Source organism: Copidosoma floridanum, unplaced genomic scaffold (assembly GCF_036245765.1).
Source record: "Copidosoma floridanum isolate Cflo_tuat_1 unplaced genomic scaffold, Cflo_Japanese_pri ptg000014l, whole genome shotgun sequence".
In the NCBI taxonomy this organism is placed as follows: Eukaryota; Metazoa; Arthropoda; class Insecta; order Hymenoptera; family Encyrtidae; genus Copidosoma; species Copidosoma floridanum.
The window spans coordinates 6,668,374-6,687,488 of record NW_028321891.1 but is presented as its reverse complement, the minus strand read 5'-3'; the positions used below and the strand labels follow the sequence as shown (position 1 = coordinate 6,687,488).

At 44.5% G+C, this 19,115-nt stretch overlaps 1 protein-coding gene across 1 annotated transcript; it reads right to left on the bottom strand.

Annotated features, from left to right (window-relative positions):
• Positions 1 to 10,672: 10,672 nt before the first annotated feature.
• LOC106636262 (uncharacterized) lies at positions 10,673 to 16,081 on the bottom strand. Its single transcript, XM_089592115.1, has 3 exons — positions 14,269 to 16,081; positions 11,881 to 12,634; positions 10,673 to 11,417 (listed from the first exon to the last, which is right to left on the bottom strand). Exons 1-3 carry the CDS (start codon positions 16,079 to 16,081, stop codon positions 10,673 to 10,675), a joined length of 3,312 nt encoding a protein of 1,103 aa, XP_089448241.1.
• Between the last annotated feature and the right edge of the window lie 3,034 nt (positions 16,082 to 19,115).

Here is a 19,115-nt window from a genome sequence, read left to right as displayed (position 1 = left end):
GAATTTCACAAGTGTGACGTGGCAGCGAATAAAATGGATGTTCGATAATCGACTGGTACAAACGATACAACTAACGGATGGCTCACTGATCGCTTTTGTCTTATTCCTTTTTTTCTTTTTCCTTGTTTGAGTTTCGATGGTTTGTTCGTTTGAAAGCTGAAATCCATTGGCATAGCTTGTAACGAGGGTACAGAGGTGATAATACAAAAAACTTGTAGCACACATTAATGTACAAACTCAGTTAAAAGAGTATGTTTTAAATCGAGATTTTTCAGCTCCAAAAGTTTCAACCAGGTAAGCCTATCAACGGCTACAGGAAAACTGGTGATAACGTAAACTGTTCTACCGCAATAGGACAGTCCTCTGAACCTCGTACTAAAAACAAAGAGTACATCTTTTCAAAAAATTTCACCTTTAAGACAACGGATGGATCCAAATTTAAAATCAGGTGCACCAGAGTACGTATAAGGCGAGCTCTCGTCCCGGCAGTCCTTCGTGCAGAAAAGTAAACTCGGGAGGCCGAGGGAAAAAGCTCGAGGAAAGAGTCCGCAGCCACTGACAGCAGCAGCACTCGGATAGTGCCGGAAACAAAGAAGGAGAAAAAGAACGCGAGGACGAAGACAAAGAGCGCAGGGGGGAGGGCCCCGACAGTGCATAAAATCGACGGAGACGGCTCGGAGAAGGGAAGGAAAGCCCATCGCTTCCACGCGCTTATGTGTACAACGTACACGTACGTGTGTACCACGGGGTGCATATATATGTGCTTGCTCTCGAGGCACGTTTCCACGTAACGACCGATCGTTCTCGTAACCACCTCACGAGGATCGAAGGACACACACACACACACACACACACACACACACGTACGTGCGTACTTACACGCGTGTGTTAAGGTGAGCTTGCAAGCTCTCATCCCACCCCCCCCCTTGGACCATACACTTTTGTTCTCTTAGGTGGTGTGTGCGCTACTGTTGTACCTATCTTCTTGCCTTGGTCTAAAAGCTAGGAGGGAGATTGTCTAGCCAATCGCTTGTATTATCGTGTACGTGAAGTGTTACAAATTTGGATGGCTGCGGGACGATTACGTTTCCGACCCTTCTCGGGAAATTCAATTTAAACGACGAGATTGGAGATATTTTCGCTGGCGCATGGAGATGCAAGTGGTTGCTGGGAACGCGAGGCTGCGTATACCTATGTATTAGTCGGATGGTACGTGACTCTTTTTTTTTTTTTTTTTTTTTTTTTTTCCACAATGAAAATTGTGACATTCTAATGTGGAAAAATTATAAATTAATGAATCGGATACTCCTCTTCGTTACTTCTTTCATGATAATACAGTAAGGGTGCCAAACAGTTTAATCTACCTGGAATCAAGTCAATTCATACTTACAACGATCTAATATTTACCTTTAAAGTCTTAAGACTCAATTTCTATAGGTCCTCCGTCCCTAGTCTTTTTTTTTGTAAAAAAGAAAACTACTAGGTCATCCCTAAGGAAGGCTCGATGACCACTCCTCTTTAAATGGCTCCATTTTTTCATAGTGTGACGTATACAGACTTCGGAGAGAGTGGAATAATTTACTATCCGCAACTATACAAGGATTGCTTCACCTGATCTATTTGAATATCACTAACTTTTTGTCTAGTGATTAAGTAACTTGTTGATACTTATTATCACTTGATGCCTTTTTATTAATCATTACTTATGCTTTTTTTTTTTTTTTTCACACAATGTTATTATTTTCGTATTTAATTTAGGGCTTCCCTCGTTTATAAATAAATAAAAGATTAGCCAGACGATTGTATCGTGAAATTTTGGGGGTCAAATTGTAAAATGCGAGTTAAAATGATTGCTTTGGTTGGTAGTGCGGTGCGCAATATCGTCAAGTTAGAACAAATTAATCATTCATATTTGTCAATCCGTCTGTTGGACAGCTGTTTCACGCAACGTACGGTATATCATTTTATATCTGATTTACATAATAAATACGATATTCCACAAGAGTACGCGTGTACTCATATACGTGTAATAGAGAGATCTTGTATATTCGAGGCACGCAATCACAGTTCCGAAATTTTAAAGTCAGAATTGGAAGGTTTGTGATATTACATTTCTGCCTTTTTAAAAAAAATTTTTTTGTTTTAACAATCTGTAGGTGGATAATTTTTATGTGTTAAATTTGGTTAAAAAAGAGTTTAAATGTTCGTGTAACATATGTCAGAGGAAGGGGTAAGAGGAGCTCCATATAAGTATACTTACTTTCGGAAACACTTGCAATAAAATAAAGTGACAATAAAGAAGTTTTTCAGCGATGCGTTAAGAAATTTTCAGCGCATAATGTAAACCGAAGTTTCGAAATGGAAAAAAGGACCATTAAAAAAATTGCGAACACGAGGTATCCGTAAACAAAAAATGAGCTGTATTGAGATGATGAGTAGACCAAAGTACGTGTGGGGTAAGTCGTTGCATAGATTTTAGAAAAAAAATTGCACACAGTTATTGCGCATTGGATATTTTCTTCAACGAAAAATATTGATGTACCGAAGGAAGCTTTAAGACGATAGTTGAACAAGACATTCGTATACAGAAACCTCTGCCATCGACGATTCATTTAATGACATCGTTTGGGTGAAATAATTCTTCCAGCACGGCGACAAGGTACAGGTTAACGCTCGATAAATTTTCTCAGTCGCTGATGCGAAGAGTTTAAAACCCGCGATTCCCCACTTCGCAGCGAATTTCCATATAAATTTTCAAAATTCTCGAGCCGTTGCCACACGAGAGGGAACGGTGTAAAATCCAATTAGCCCCGTTCCCGGATTAAGCTAAGAACTCGGGAACACAACTTTCTTCCTCCTCGAACGCCCAACCGGGGCTGCACGGGCCGGACCAAAAATCCTAATTAGGCCGCAACTGCGAGAAATTCAATTTTCCACTCGTCATCACTCGCTGCTATATGGTTCCGTAAACACACGTACCCTAGGTGGTGGGAAACTAGAGCGAAAAGTATCAAAAGTTAGGCTAAATATATATGTATATATATACGTATCCGAATTAGAAACCGAGGATCCAAAGAGCGGAGCGTCTCTCCGATGTTTGTGTTGTATTCGTGCGCTGAATAAAATAGAGGCAGAGATAGTAACTCACTTGGCTTGACAAGGCCTTTGTACACTTTCCGTGATGAATAGACGTGAGACGACTCCACGTGCACGTGGAACTATTTGTATTGACTGTGCATCAAACGAGAAACACAACTAATTTGCAGGTAAAACAAAAATTAAGACTTTTTTTCCAGTAGAACGGGTCGATTTTGGTCAGACACAAGCGTTTGGTTGTTTTTTTTTTTTTTTTCACTCTGATATCTTTGATATTAAACTTATGAATAAAAAATAAAATTGATGACCGTTATCTGGCGAGTTTTTAGCTTTTACACAAAGTTTGGGAACGTTGCTGAGGAATTTGGGATAAATATAATTCCTTTCGAGTAAGAGCCCCGATAGACATTTTCGAGCAATATGAAGCTCGTTGTGCTGTCAATGGAGTAAAAGGCATGTACGCTGTGCAATATAACGGAAGAGATGGGGGAGTAGTGGAGTGTAACACCCAAGGTACAAAGCCCCCTGGGCTTGTAAACACGGCGGAGAGGAGAGAGCAAGAGTGTCCCCGTCTTCTCCGGAATAAATCATCTCCTCTCGCTGCTGGAGTGCACCACGCAAAAGCTGGTGAGAAAAATTCGCCGTACAACAGAAGCGGAGAAGGAAGAGGAGTAGTGGCGCGCTACTACTGCCACCGACTCTGTATGCAAGCTCTTTACTTGAGAGGCTGCTGCTACTAGCTCGCGACGAAAATGCCTCGAGTACGAAAAGCGCGTCCTCGATTGAGTGAAAAATCGACTCCTTTTTTTTGTTTTCTCTCTTTCAAACTAGACGCTCGCGAGAGCTTATAATACATCAATATTGATATTGGCTCTTTCCCCCCCCCCCCCGGGAAATGCTCTCGATGCCCCGCGTTGGAGTATTTTTTATTTGTCCTCCATTCTTCGAGCGTAGCGTTAAAACGGAGATCGGTGGAAAAGACCTGACGGGCCCCGATATGAAAGTACCAAACTGCGAACCGTGTACTTTGTATACTCTAGAGTGCATTGTTGAAAAAAAAAACAGCACGCAGCTCAGTTCCTCAAAAAAAACAAAATCATTTCCCCTGCCTGGACGCGCGCAAAAAGCACGTCCCGCTCGCGTCGTATTTACATCCAACGGAGCGAAAATCAATAGCTTACAAATCCGGATTATCCACGAGGATGGCTGCTGTTGCTCTCCGGAAGTCACGGAAGGAAAAGGACAGTGGATTCGGAGGCCAAAAGCGAGACGGATGAGCACGCAGCAAGGAGGGGCGGGGTATTAAGACGGAGGCTCGAGCCGTTGATTTGCCGGAAGGTGATTATAAATTGAGAGAGGATCCCCGGTCCACGCCGGAACAGCTGCAGTAAACAGAAACAGGATCCTTCCGGGATTAAATCCTAAAGGAGAAAGAGGACATTTTTGCCTTTCCTCGATACTTGTTGTCATTGCGATCCAAATGATAACAATTAACGCCCTGCGAGTCATTGAGGGCTCAAAGACTTGTTGACACGGTGTTGAACATCTCGTGGGGATAACTAACGGAAGGAGTTGGCGTCGAAGCATTGGAAAACAAGAAAAAGAAAAAAAAGATGACATTTATTGAAAAGCTCGGGATGGACGGAGGCAGGATAGTTTGCGCGAAAGAGTCGCTCGTGTGATTGACGGAGCTTAATTGAAATACGCTCCATTCGATTAGAGGCCGCGCGGAGAGGGACGATATACCGAATAATCGCGTTGCGCCGAAGCGAGCCCCGGCCTTAAATTACCCTCCTCTCCCCCTTACCCGGCGCGTCCAATTCACTCTCTCCCTGTGCCGTGGTAGCGAAACTTTTGTTAAAGTTGTATGGAGCGAGCGAGAGCTGTTCTGATCGATTTCGAACTTGGAGACTGGATTAACGCCGGCCTGATGCAACACGCCCTGCCCCATCCTCTCCCTACACCCTCACCCCCCTCTCTCTCTCTCTCTCGACTAATTTACCCGAGCTCTCCACTTTTTAATTCAATGAGGAAATTGCGTTTTTCCTTATTTTACCCGGGGACCGGCGCTTTGTATCCAATCGCTCATTTTGCAAGGACTTTTACACTATACTGGACCCGCAAGATGAGGGACGATCAAGATCGGCCTTCCTTTGGGGTCTTTTTTTTCTATCATTTCCCTTTTGCGATACCCTGATAGATTTGAGATGTCCATTCACCTCCTTGAATGATTGTAGTGCATTTAGGTGAACACTTCCGTGTTTGAGTTTTAATTACACAGGCGGAGATGTAGTGGGTACTTGTATATTCTCTCGTAATTTGTACCCACAAGTAATGACCGTCTACAAATCCTGAGGGCATCCTTGGAAAAGAAAAGGATGAAGGAAAATGGACGAGCGAAGAGCAAAAATGTGCATCAGAGCTGCAGCTGGCTTTTAAATTTAAAGTTGGTCGCATCAAAGTGCGCAACTCGATTTTTCAACTCTCGTCCCGCCGCGGTAATACGGCTACACGGGTGCAGGGACGAGCCACGGAAGACCGCAGATTAGCGTGAAAAATGGCCAGCGAAATTGCCCCGTCCCCGGGCTCTAATTACCCATGGGGGCGTCCTCCTCCCTCCGGGGGGGTCTCCCCATTGTTTTTTCTGCGCTTAGTCGCGCTTCCGAGCATTTTTCGCGACGCTCGCTCTTGATCCCCCGACGAGTGCGACGTGCGCCGGAAGAAAGTCCAACGGGTCGGCGACGTAAGTGCGCGCGCGGGTGCGCGGTCACGCGCGTTTTCTTCGGATGAAAATTGCAGTCCGATGGAAGCCTCCGAGACCATATACTTACTGCCACTCTTGCTTTTTATCCTTTTGCGAATATAGTTTCCACGAGGGAGGTTTGCTTTCGTAATGAGCTTTCAGGCCGAGGGGGTGGTTTTGTTGACTTGCAATCGCGAAATGATACCGGACATCACGGGGTTTTAATACATTTTTCCTGTACGATTTTATCGATGTATATACGTGTGTCTAATATTGTCGAGGCTTGCGTGAAAAAAAAAATCTTTGTGAATAGAAACTCATTAGAAAACTCTCTCGGAAAATTATGTTGGACCGTACTTTGCAGATAAAAAATGAATTGGACTAGTGGCTCAAAGTGCCTTAAAAATCCTGCGAATTTTAATCACGCCAAGCACGGGAAAAAATACTCATCGTAGGTGAGCTTCTCAGGGATAACAGGCATACGTATCAAAATCTCTGAAAAATCATGAACAAGAGACAAAGAAAACTATAGAAGCAAAGGTTTAGGCTTCGCCCACTCCTTTGTCTTATGGAAGACTCCTTATCTTGTTGATGCTTTTTGTTCAATGTTACACCTATTATTTTAGCTCTAATAAAAATTTTTAAGCTGACTTGCGTTGCAAATAATAAAAAGTTCTTTATTCCAAGTAAAACTAAGGTCGCACTACAAACGTTTTAATTCGACGATAAAGACGAAAAAAAGATTCTCAGATCTCAAATTTTTTCGTAGATTTTGACGTATAAATTGAAAGCACACTTAGGCAAGCATTCGTGCGAGGCGTCGAGCAAATCGGAACAAAGACACGGGATATGAGCTCTCGAGAGCTTTTTCACTTATTTCACCCTAGCTTTTTTTTTTTTTTTTTTTTTTTTTTTTTTTTCAGTGCCAGTGTTAGCAGGAAAAAGAGGTTTCAAATAATATTCAAGCAAGCGAGCCTTCGCATGAATATACATCTTGGCAGAGCAGAGGCAAAGGATGGTCGGAAACAGAAGGAGAGTCCCACTGGAAATATGAATACGTATAGGCGTCCGCGTAATTAAATATAATTCTAATTAGGCAGATAATTTTTTTTGTTTTAACTTACCATCCTACGTTATAAAACCGAATATTGAGCTGTGGATCATAAATGGACGTGCAAGCTCTTCCTGTCTACAAAACCTATTTCCTATCGTTTCTTCTTTAAGACAGAAATCCTTGGTGGTTCATCGACTTGTTTCCGCGTTTCTGCTCAACAGGAGACTTTGTACTTCGAAACACAACAACGAAACCAATTAACTTTGTAATTACATCTTTCAATCGGACTTGTTATTTTTACCAGCAACAACATAAAACCACCTCCACATCGAATCGCAGGATCTTTCGAGGAGAGCAAGAAAAAAAAAAAAGAAAAAGAAATTCAACTCCATTTCTCGGGAGTACACCATCTAAAAACGACGGAATCGCGAAAAAAGATAACCATGCTACCATACAGTTAACCGGAAAACATTACGAGCTACATGATTCCGGGTAATCAAACCCCGTCCGGCTTGTATGGCGATCGAGGGATCGGGCGCGTGAAGCTAATAAGGTGACAATTACCCCGACCCGACTTCCGGCCCCCCCGTTGCCCCTCCTCTCGCGCACATACATATACGTACGCCAGTTGTACGGCTGGAGGGTTGCCACTGCATTATTGCGGCTTATCCGGCGTTATCCGCTCGCGTGTCGCCGGCATGTCGCATTTTCCCTGGCCCCTTGGACGCACGTGCGCTTACGAGCTGTCCTTTTCCTTAGTCGGCGCTGCTTTTGGATCTTTGCTGAGCACTTTTGTTTGAGCCTTTTTTTTTTTTTTTTTTTTTTTTTTCTAGTTTTCCGCCATCGGTGGGATTTTGGAAGAAGATGGTCACGGGAAAATCGTCTAAGAAAATGTCCATAATCACATATGTCCATATGAATCCCCGTGATCGGTCATACTTACGTATACATCCTAATTTTCGTCAAAATTTTGTTTTTCGCCCCATACTTTACCCTCATCTTCTTACAAAAAAAAAGTATGATTTTGTTATCTCATTCACACCGTCACAAAGTCTTGCCGTGACCCTATGTGCATCGCAATCATTCTATATATTACCAATTGTGTTTTAGTTAAGTTTTGGAAAAAAAGTGAACAATAATTCTCGATGTAGGTATAGGTAATGTCCAAAAAAAAGGGGATCGATAGGAAACTCGCAGCGCGTCTCGGTTCTCGTTTACAGAGAGCCCGGCGTTCCTTAGAAGAGAGAAAAAGAGGAGGCGGAGCCCAGGAAGTACGTCTGTCCCGAACGAACGGACGACAAATAGCGTCCTCCCTCTAATGAAGCCATCGACAACATACACATCCGGAGGGCGCTTTTTTCCTCCCACACCCCTCGCTCCGCAGAAACGGAGAGAGAATGGAACGAAAGGATGTATATACAGGGGAGTCCCTCCACGAATGAATTTCGCGCGTGCCAGCCGCAATAACTATTGGAATTCCCATAATGGCGTGGAGGGGGTACCGGACTTCTTTCTCCGCTCTTTACTTTTTCTTTTTTCCTTTTCTTCTCCGCGGAGAGACAAACCGTCGGGACCGTTCTCCGGCTTTTTCTTGGAAAATTGCCGCGAGAGGAGTCCACCCCTTGACGAGCGCATTGGAAATGAATAACGATCGAACACGGAGGCTCACTCTCTTTTTTTCTTTTTTTTCTTCACGGAGTATAATTCGATCGCCCCCCTCTCGACTCCAGAGGTTGGGAATTTCATACGCGAGAAAAATTAATTGCCAACCACTATAAATATACATCGACGATTGTTTTTCCCCCCCCCCCCCCACCCATCCTCCTTGTATACTTTATGAAAGCTCGGTATCGTTTATTCCATACGTATACATATGAATGGTTCGTAGGTACGCAAGTTGAATATGGAAAAAGCCAAGGGGTGGGAAGGGGGAGTGATCATCGAGAGACTGAAGCGCTCGATAGGCTCAAAGAGGAGAAATCGCGTGGAAAATTCAAACTCGAAGGTACGGGACGAAAGCTCTCTCCGTCCGTCCCTCCACGAAATCATCAATTCCCTTCCCTTTTCTCTCTCCCCCTTGTGTCTCTGTTGCCTGTATTTTTGACGAAACAGCGCTCCTTGGCACGAGTTGCTTTTAGTTTTCATGCGCTAACGGAACGTTTATCGACACGATTGGAAAAAAAAAAAAAAAAAAAAAAGTAATGATTCGCAACGAAAGAAGTCGTATGGTTGTCCATGAATAAAATATGTCGCGCGTCGGAGCATTTTGGGTCATCGAGTCCAAAGATAAGTGAAAAAAAGGAAAAAAGTCGCCTCTGTCCGCGAGAGAGGAACGAAAAAGGAAAAATTAAGCTGCAACCGCGGATGGGTAGGTACACGGGAGGAAAAAAGGAGGGAGAGCGAAAGGGGCTGTAATGAAGGTGTACGTGGGAGGAAAAGCGTCAGCAGTATTTCATAGAAAAGGTACGTATGGCAGCCGAAAACTTGTACCTGCTGCCGCTCGGAGGCTGCAATCGATCGGTTAACGACGGTGCCAATCTCGTTTACCGCGCTGCTACGTGAACGGCCTTGGAAAATATATTTTTCTCTCTCTCTCTCTCCAAAACATCTATATTATGTACGTACCTACGCGCGTGTAGGTGCAGATACCACCGATTTCAACCTGACAATTATCGTCGAATCGCTCGGCTTACAGATATCTCCGGCTGGCACTTAAACGCCGACGCGTGTGCACGCTTGCACGATCAAATCGGTCTGGCTCGTACATATATATATATATGGGTGGTGACATCTAGTACATATATATATGCCGACGGAGAGATTAGATTTCAAAAGAGATACTTCTGCTGTTGACGGCTCCTCGATGTTAATCACAAGTACGAGGAAAAAAAAAAAAAAAGTTGTCGACGGATGCCACATTTTTACGATTAGATTTGTAGCAATTGCACGGAAAAATGAGGCGTGACGCCAATAAGGTAGACTGGCTCGACTTTACTATCAATTAACGCGTTAGAATGACCGATTTCCCAAATGTACCAATTTTCTATGGCCTTCCGACTCTCCTCCGATCTCATCCACCACATGGTACGTACCGTACGTATAGTTTGTATTGCGGCGAGGCGCAATAATAAGCCCCCTAAATAAAACAGCGGGGCAATCACCTGTGCTTTGCCATGACCCACAGAGGGGAGAGAAAAACACTTTTGCGGCCACCGTCAACGAACTTCCGCTGGCTCATCGTGTAAACTCTCCCCCCTCCCCCCCTGTCTTTGAGGTCTTGTGTACCGGCCGGGGAGGCGCAACTCGATTTGCCGACTGCAACGCCGTCGTTGTCGTGCAGGAGCTCATTGTCCGGGGGAATGAAAGAAGAGACGGGAGAGCGGGATTTAATAATGTAGAGAGCCGGCCCAGACACAGGGTACACATTGGGTGCGTGTATACCTACTCCCCGGCAGCAGCTTTTCGGGCGTCTTCAATATCTGAGCAGCGCCTGCCATTGTCTACTTAGCCGCCACTGAACCCGGGAGCTTGGCTTTTCTTACATTATTATACGACAAATGGACCCAGAGAAATTGCTCTTTCGGTTTTCGACAGCCGAGGCTCAAACAATTTCCATCGTACCTTTGGATCTCACCGAGCCCCCCCCCCACAACTTGCGATGGCCGATAAGCGATTGTTATTTAACTGCGCGATGATTGTACGCTTGCAAGTATGGACGGGCGATAAAGAGAACAAAAATACGCTCGATCGCTTGGCAAGATTGTTTTTTTTTTTTTACTTCAAGAGACCTTTTGCGTGAGATACACGTAGAGCTCGCCGAGCAGCTCGACGGCGAAGATGACCTCGAGGCCGGCTTCGATCGCCCAGTGGTAGTGCCTCTGGAGGCCAGCGCTCTTCTGAATGGCCTCGACGAGCTCGTACATTTGCCGTATTTGCAGGGCCACGAGCAGCGAGCGAAAACTCTTGGACTCCCTCGACTTTTTGCACAAAAGCTCGTGCAGCTCGTCCCTCGGTATCAGCCGCATCACTTGCCGGATCATGTTGGTGAGGCCACCGCGTTCGCGGGCCGATTTGTCCCCCCTCGTTTTCGGCATGGACTTCCAAAACGCCCCGAAAGCATCGAGCCAGCGATCGACGTCCAGGTTCAGCTCCTTCGCGACGAAGGTGTAAAATTGCACTTGGGGAATGGCGCTCAGCTCCTTGAGGATGAACCTCTGCTGCTCGTTGACGAAGGCTATCGTGTCGGCGATCTGCTTGTCGTGTTGCGCAAAGTCCTCCACGACCAAGCGTATCTTCTCCAGCGGCAGGATTTTCAATATGTCCTGGAAATCTTGCTCGAGCGAACTGCCATCGTCCTCCTCCTCCTCCTCCTCGTCCTTGCAGCTGTAATACATGTCGTCGAATAAGCTTTCCATAAGGCCCGGGCCGTACTTGCGGTACGCAAACACTAGAGCGAAGGCGGAACAGGCGGCAAAGACACTCAAGCCAATCGACGTGCGATTCATATCTGTGGGCTCATCTTCCCTGGGTTTTGAAATTTGTTCGAGTAACTGGAAAAAAGAATCGATACGCTGTGGCTCGACTACGTGCAAGTATACCCGGGAAGCGACAAATTTCGTACCTTATAATCCTCGAGGAACGTATTTTGCTATTGTCATTTTGCGAGTCGAGATGATTGGCGTCTGGTTTATTCTGTGGGTGTCATTGTTACCTTTTTTTTTTTTTTTTTTTTTTTTTTATTTTTATTTTTTAAATTTTTTTTTTGAACTTGCAAGAATTTTGAGGTGTTGATTTCAAAAAGTTTCTAATTTGGGGTTACGTGAGTGGCGTGAAGTTAGGAAAGGGAGAAAAAAAAACAACAATGGTTTTTTTTTTTTTTTCTACTTTCGAGTAAAAGTACTTTTATTTACGAGCACTTGGATGTTTGTTAAGGTATTGAAAAAAAGTGTTTTTATGTTTATGAGCGCTGCGATGGATAACAACTTACGAAAGTAAAAGCCGCGACGGTGGCGGTGGCGGTGGAAATTTGATGCCAATGATTGCCCCGAGGATTTCTAAAACCTGGTCAAAATCGACCCCTTTGACCTGCAGTTTTTTGAGCCACTTGTTGAATCCCTCGTGCTTGCCAAGCGCGTTCACAAAATTCTGAAGTTCTTTGGTCTCCAGTCGCTCGATGAATTCCCTGAATTTCCTCGACGTTTTGAGCTTTTCGTCGTACAACTTGCGCAGCTCAACGAGAGGTAGGATCCTCCTTATGTCCATAATCAGTCCTGTGATTCCACCGGTAATATAACCACCTCCGCTCAATTTTTCTATAGGTGGCAGTCCAATCAGTTCGTGGAACGCGTTGATCCACTCGTACACGTCCATTCCCACGCTCTCCAGATACTGCAGGACTGCTTTCATTTCGGGGAGTTTTTCTATGTCCGCTTGGGTATCTCTGAACTCGTCGCTCAACATGTACTTGACGACGTCTTGGAAGTCTCGGTCTCCGAGCAAATAGTCGACAATTTTGTCCGCGAGGCGGTCTATGGGCACTTTGGCCCAAATCTGCCGTAAAATGTCAATGACTTCCTCGTCTCTCGCGAGAACGGGCCTCGAAGCCGAAGTTATTCTCAAATACTCGGACCAAAGAAATTTCATTTCATTCCGAGGCGCAAAGCTCACAAAGTCCTCCAAATCGTCCCGAAGATCTTCGGACGCTTGTGGTGCGCTGTAACTGTCGAGTGGCACGGCGTCGACTAGGAACGACCCAAACAGGGTAAGTATCACCAGAAAGCGCTTCATTTTCTGAAAAAAAGGTGTAAATACAAGTACGGGACGAGACGCGGATCGATAAATTTCTTATAATATACTCACAGCGATGCTGTCGCGTTGTAGGAAACTGCGCCAAACGGCCAATCTCGTCCTTTATATACCGATTCTGCAGGTGGTGATACATCAAGTTTGACGTTCTCGTTTCTGTGATCTCTTGTTACCAGCTCGATAAGATTACTTTACATAGTTAAATCAAACTCATTACACGATATGTGATCAAGTATTTTATGCATAGAAAGACTCAAAGTGACGAGAACACCTTGTCATTGATGTCTTTAATTCAGCGTTATCGACTCTTAGAAAGTCATCTTTAATTGATCAGTTTGCATCCTCGTTACCGCCAAACAACCCGCATTCAACGATAAATATGCTATACAAGGGCCAGAATGATAATGCTGATTTTTTCTGTTACTATTTTCGGAGTCAATTGTTTATCGAAGCAACTAGCTTTGAGATTGGATCATTATTTATTTTTACGCTGGTAGTAATTTCAGTCCATCTAATAAGTACTTGGTAAGGTTTTTATCTTAATCAACGTGCAATATGATTCATTTCTGCCGATGTGAAGATGTATAATAAAACATTTTAAAAAATGATTAAAAAACTAGTCAGTGAGTGACAAAGCGACTCAACGAGCGATGAAGCAACACATATCACTTACGTACACGGAGTAGGAGTCCCGTGAAATTAATTCTATAACATTCAAGAGAGAGAGAGAGAGAGAGAGAGAGGAGGAGCATCAAGCAAGAGAGCACACGGCGTTTTCCAGCACATAGGCGCTTACGAGTCAACAAGTCAAAGAGTAATGGAGTCTGTATCCATTCGGACTTAATATGCTGTGTGATGCCGACTTCCAACTCCCAAGTGGCGGTTTGAAAGGCACGTGTGCCTCCAAACAACGCGTGATCTCTACGTACATAGTATATGTGACTAGGCCTTAATTAACTCGTTGAATGGGAATAGACGGGAGATACGAGGCAATTTCTCCGTCAGTCGACGTTTCCGCAACTTTGCGCGTCATCTGGAAATTGAAACTGCGCGGACCGCGGTTCGATGCAGCTGAGCGTGATGCTTTATCATCATCATCCTAGTAACATTATTTTGGTTTGAAATGCAATTGTTACGGAAATTGGTTAATTTAATTGCATTTCACATTGTTGCAGATGACAGAAAAACAATGATCGAGTTGAAATATCAAATGGTTAGTATATTTTTATTCAACAAATTATCAGATTTACCATATTTTAACAATCTTTGATTATTCCATGTAAAAATGTCACTTTACGTGGAACAATAAGTACAAAAACATCAATTACATTATACATAGTCACAGGTGGATTTTTAAAACAAAAAAACAAAAAAAAAAAAAAAAAATAAAGACGACAAATCCTTTTTGTCTACATATTGTTATTTACACGTGATGACACAACAAATATCATCCGACTAAGGTAGTTTTGGTACTTCCGTTGATTTCTGCAAGGGAATAAATAATGTCAATTCATTTGAAATCGCTAGAGGAAATAAAATTCAAGGATTCAAATTCACGAAATTTAAGGACGCGGTGGGAACTTGAATCCAAAAATCGAGGAGACGAGTTCAAGGATGGCGTCAACGTCGACCCCCTTGGACTCAACTCTGACAATGGTTTCTTGGATCGTAGGATTGGCGAACAACTTGGTGAAAAGGCCGTAAGCTTCCTCCGATTGTAGATTCTGGATAAATTCCGCGAAAACCTTGGAAGTCCTCAATTTCTCATCCTGGAGGTTTTTGATATCCTCGATGGGAAGAAGAGCCTTGACATCTTTAACAAAGCCGGGCAATCCACCCGAGATGTCGCTCGTCATGAGACGGTGCAATGGCTTTATGAGTTCGATGCCCATGAAAGCGTTGAATTTGTTGACGTACTCATAGGCGGGCAGGCCAGACTTTTCCAAAAAGTTGAGGTAACCTTTGAACTCGGGAGTCGACTCGACCGCGATGAGCTTACCTTTGAACTCCTCACTCACGACAAAGTCGAGGGCCTCGGCAAAGTCCTCGTCCTCCGCCAAGTAGTTGTACACGAGGTTCTCCAACTCCTGAACCGGTATCAGCTTTACGAAATCTTTCAACTCTTGCACAAGACCTTCACTTGCGTACAATTCTAATGGCGGAAGTTCAGCTTCGATGATGGATCTAAAGTATTGACGCACAGCTTCAAAGTCGACCCCCCTATCTTCGGCTTTGCTGATCAACTCTCGGATGTCCTTGTTGCTGAGAAGCTTGGCGACAATGTGGTGGTAGTCCTCGGACAAGAGCTTTTTCATAAACTCGGCGAATTCCGGAGCACTTTCAAACTTCTCGTGGTAAATTTTTCGAATCGTGTAGAAAGGCACGAGTTCTTTGAGGTCCTTGAGTAATCCACGGAGTCCTCCAGTTATGGGATAGTAGAAATAGTGGGGGCCAATCGTGTAATCGATTTCTAAGAACTTTTTGAACTCCCTGACGAACTCATAGGCTGGGATGTTGAAACTTTCAAAAAAGTCCAGGTGCTCCTTGAATTCGGGCGTTGATTCGATGGACTCGAATTTGGCTTTGAACTCCTGGCTCCGGAGGTACTCAAAAGTCATGCGGACGTCCGCGTCTCTGGCCACATACTCATAAAACAGACTGACCATTTCTTCCCTCTTCAGCCGCTCGTAGAAGTCATTGAAGTGCTCCATGAGGCTCTTGGAGATCATAGGCACTGGATACGTGGGAAACTTGAAATTAAAGATCGAGCCGACGAACTCGAGTACGGCGTTGATGTCAACTCCCTTGGCCCGAAACTTCTCGAGCACCTCCACGACATTGGGGTTGGACAACAGTTTTTTAAAACGGTCGTAGGCCTCCTGGGACTCGAGACTCTTCATGAGCTTGGCGAATTCCGGAACATTGGCGATCTTTTCGTTGCACAATCGTTTTATCCCATCAACGGGCAGCAGGGCCTTCAGGTCGTTGATGAAGCCCGTGAGTCCACCAGAGATCCTGGAGGATCTCATCCGGAACAAAGCAGCGATCGGGTCCACCCCAAGGAGCTCGTTGAACTTGTTGACGTATTCGTAAGCCGGGAGCCCGGATTCCTCCAAAAAGTCCAGGTAGCCCCTGAACTCGGCGGTGGATTCGAACGTAACGAGTAGCGATTTGAACTCCTCGCTTTGGAGGTAGTCCAGACTCTCGGCAAAGTCCTCGTCCTCTGACAAGTAATCATAGAAGAGGTTTTCTATTTTGTCCATAGGGAGGATCTTGAGGAAGTCCATGATGTGCTCCTCAAGGCCATTTTTCCCCGCGACCGGTACACCGTGGACGGTCGCGCCAACCGCGAAGACCGCGAGCAATGCCAACGTGAGCTTCATTTCCTAAACAAAACAAGAAATAGCAACAATCGTGGGATTTTGTCGAGTTGAAAAATTATTGTCCCGTGCTTACTTACCGCTGTGCGTTCGCGAACTAGCTAACTGGCGTTATCGGTTGGCTGATTTATACACCAAAACTCGATAGCAGGGGGGCCCGTTTCGATCTCCAATAGCGATACGGAGCTCCGTGTTGACCGATGCACGATAAGCAAGAATCTCGTCGGTTTCAACATATTATTTTGTATCTGCTTTAGTTTTGAAAAGGAAAATAATAAAACAAATATACGACGGTGTAAACTGGGTACGGAAGAGCTCGGAATGATTTTGGCGATTGTCGGGCTGCGTATAAGGTGCTTGAAACTCGGCGCGGGGGCTGTACCAGGGAAGTTTCGCGCTTTGGAAGCAAGTGTTGGGAACGAGCCCTCGGCGCTCGATAAATAAGAAACGGGCAATGTTCGAGCAGGTGGTGCGTGCCCAGCAACTTTTAAAAGAATAAACGAACGGCACTCCTCTCTTTTTCTCCCTCTCCGGGGCTATTTCCCGATACTCGGAGCGTCTAATTGAAATTGTTACAATTTAGTAAGCCCCGCGATTCCTTTTGCCAGAGGAAAAAAGGAGAGGGAGGGGGCAATAATGGCATGGCCGCCGGTATAAGGAAGAGCATTGTCTTGAGTGCGGGTGCGTGCGTTTAAGAGTCGCCTTTGCTTCTCTCGTCGGACGCTGTAGGAGCAGCGACACTCGTCGCAACTTTTCCACTTAATATGGAATACACCTGCTCGCGGAAGGAGAAGAAGAAGACTTAACGCAATTTCAGGGCTCGGAAGGGCCGCGTAACATGAATGCTAAATGATATTACGTCACTCGCTCTTGGCTGCTTGGCCTTGGCTGCCGGAGGAGAAAGGAAGCTTCCTCCAAAGGAGGGGGGAAAAAAAAGATTAAAAGACCGGCAATTTTAGCGCTGGAGCGAAAGTTGCATTCGCCCGGGGAAGGATGAAAAAGTCATAAAGGAGTCAAGTGCAGGTCGGCATCGATCCAAAGTTAATGTGACTTTTATTGTACAGCCCCGACGAAGAAATGAAATCTTCCTGATGCATTGCTCCACGCGATCATATTCAAGACAATGTTATTACACTTTCATGGCAATGGAATTTTGGTCCACTCCCCACCAATATGCTAAATCGAAATTGTTCAAAGAATCATCAAAGTGATTGTTCCCAATCGTGTGATTGGTCGACTAAACACTCGATGATGAGCAGATCCAACAACCAGATTTTTAAGATAAATTAAGGCGATGAATCAACTATGGCCTACATTTACAAGATTTCCAAGTCAGTTGGATCGGCAAAAGAAAAGTCAGCATTCAAAGTGGCCTTTGGGGGAAAAGGGCGATGGCAAACAGAGATCGGAGTTTGGCCATTTTTACCCTCTACCAAGAGATGACGGCAATGACGGCGAATGGCATTATTGTTATTTCTTCTTCTTCTGTTTCACGGTGGACAAACTTTTTCCGATATTGCACTCCGGGCGGGCGGCACGTGCCGATAACGATGCAACGCTTCTTGTTCGGCGAAGGACCAAGGATTTTCTACGAAAACGAGAAAGAAAGGTCGGGGAGAAGAGTCGAGAGATCGGGACGGATGTGCTGTAGGGGAGTGATTATCGGGCGTGAAGAGACGATATGCGTTTGAACGAGATTTCGTCGCGCGTGTGCTTAGCCACTCGAGATATTACACGGGAGATAAGAGCGAATAAAGTTTCCATTGTGTTTCTCTCGTGAGATGGATACCCTTGGCGTCCAATTCCTCTGCGTGGCAACATGATTATTTTTAAAACACACGCAAGTGGCTTGGATAAAATGTTGCTTCGAGTCAACCGTTGTAGCCAACATTTCTTTAAAAAGAAAAACGATACGAGTGATTCTTTCGTGTTTACAATGCGATGGCAAAACAATATTTATTTGCGCTGGAGCAACTAAATCCGTGCGATCGAGGGGAAACATCGAGCGAAAAGTAAGTAAGAAAAGGTGGAGAGAGAGGAGTTTGGTGCGAGTACCTGCGTCGCTTGTACAAAGTAAAAGCTCTTCCTTTTGCAATCGAGAACTTCATATACACTTGTGCAAACGGTATTTGCCAGCCCACTCGAAGTAGCTGTGCAAAGGTTGCCTTCGTTCTCTCTCTCTCTCCCTCCGAGCGAGCGACTAGTTTTGTTTGACGTGTACCTGCTGACTGGTATGTACGAAAAAAAAAAAAAAAAAAAAAAAAAAAAAAAGAAAAAGAAAATAGAAAAAGGAAAGACAGGGAAAAACTTTGTCGTTGGACGACAAAATGAAGCAAAGACGGTGGAATGCGAGAAACAAAATTGACGGAGAATAAAAAATAAGGAGCGTTGCAGTGAAGGCTCGAATGGGAGAGAAAAAATTAAGGAACGTGCCCGGAGTCGTAGTGCAACAAATCCCGGGCCACGGTAATCCCTCCTAGCTTTTACTTCCGAACACTTAACTCTATTGCGATTGGATTCCTACTTTCGCATCGCACTCTCCTGCTTCCACTCTTTTTCTTTTCTTTTTTTTTTTTCTTTCTTCTTCTTCTTCTTCTTTTTTTTCTTCCTTTTCGCTTTCATTCGAGCTTTTTAAGCTCCTACCTCTCTACGATGTCTTGATCGACTTTCTTACCCCATCTACGTGGTCTTATTACCAAGAGACGCAATAAAACGTACCTGTACCCAACGGGGAGGTGAGCTTTACGACAGGTGTGCGTATATATGCACGTCATTTGAGAGTAAACATTTTTTGTAACTGTACAACACTTGAGCATAGTATTTCTTGAACATTGAACGTAAGGTAAATCAAACACTCAAAGAAAGTAAACAAAATCGATCGGCTCCCAAAGAGAGAAAAAAAAAAAAAAAAAAAAAAAGTCTCTCGGAAATCATAGTAACCATAGCGAATATATAAACAGTATGCATTACGCAATATTATTCCTCTGCGGTAGGCCTTTAAGGTTATACCAGACAAAGGCTACGAGCACAATGCACG

Coding starts and splice junctions, on each gene's coding strand:
- LOC106636262 (XM_089592115.1), bottom strand. CDS start 16,081: ATGAAGCTCACGTTGGCATTGCTCGCGGTCTTCGCGGTTGGCGCGACC. Junction 12,635..14,268: donor TGGATTCAAGTTCCCACCGC/GTCCTTAAATTT, acceptor GGTCGTTCCTAG/TCGACGCCGTGCCACTCGAC. Junction 11,418..11,880: donor CCGTCGCGGCTTTTACTTTC/GTAAGTTGTTAT, acceptor TTCAAAACCCAG/GGAAGATGAGCCCACAGATA.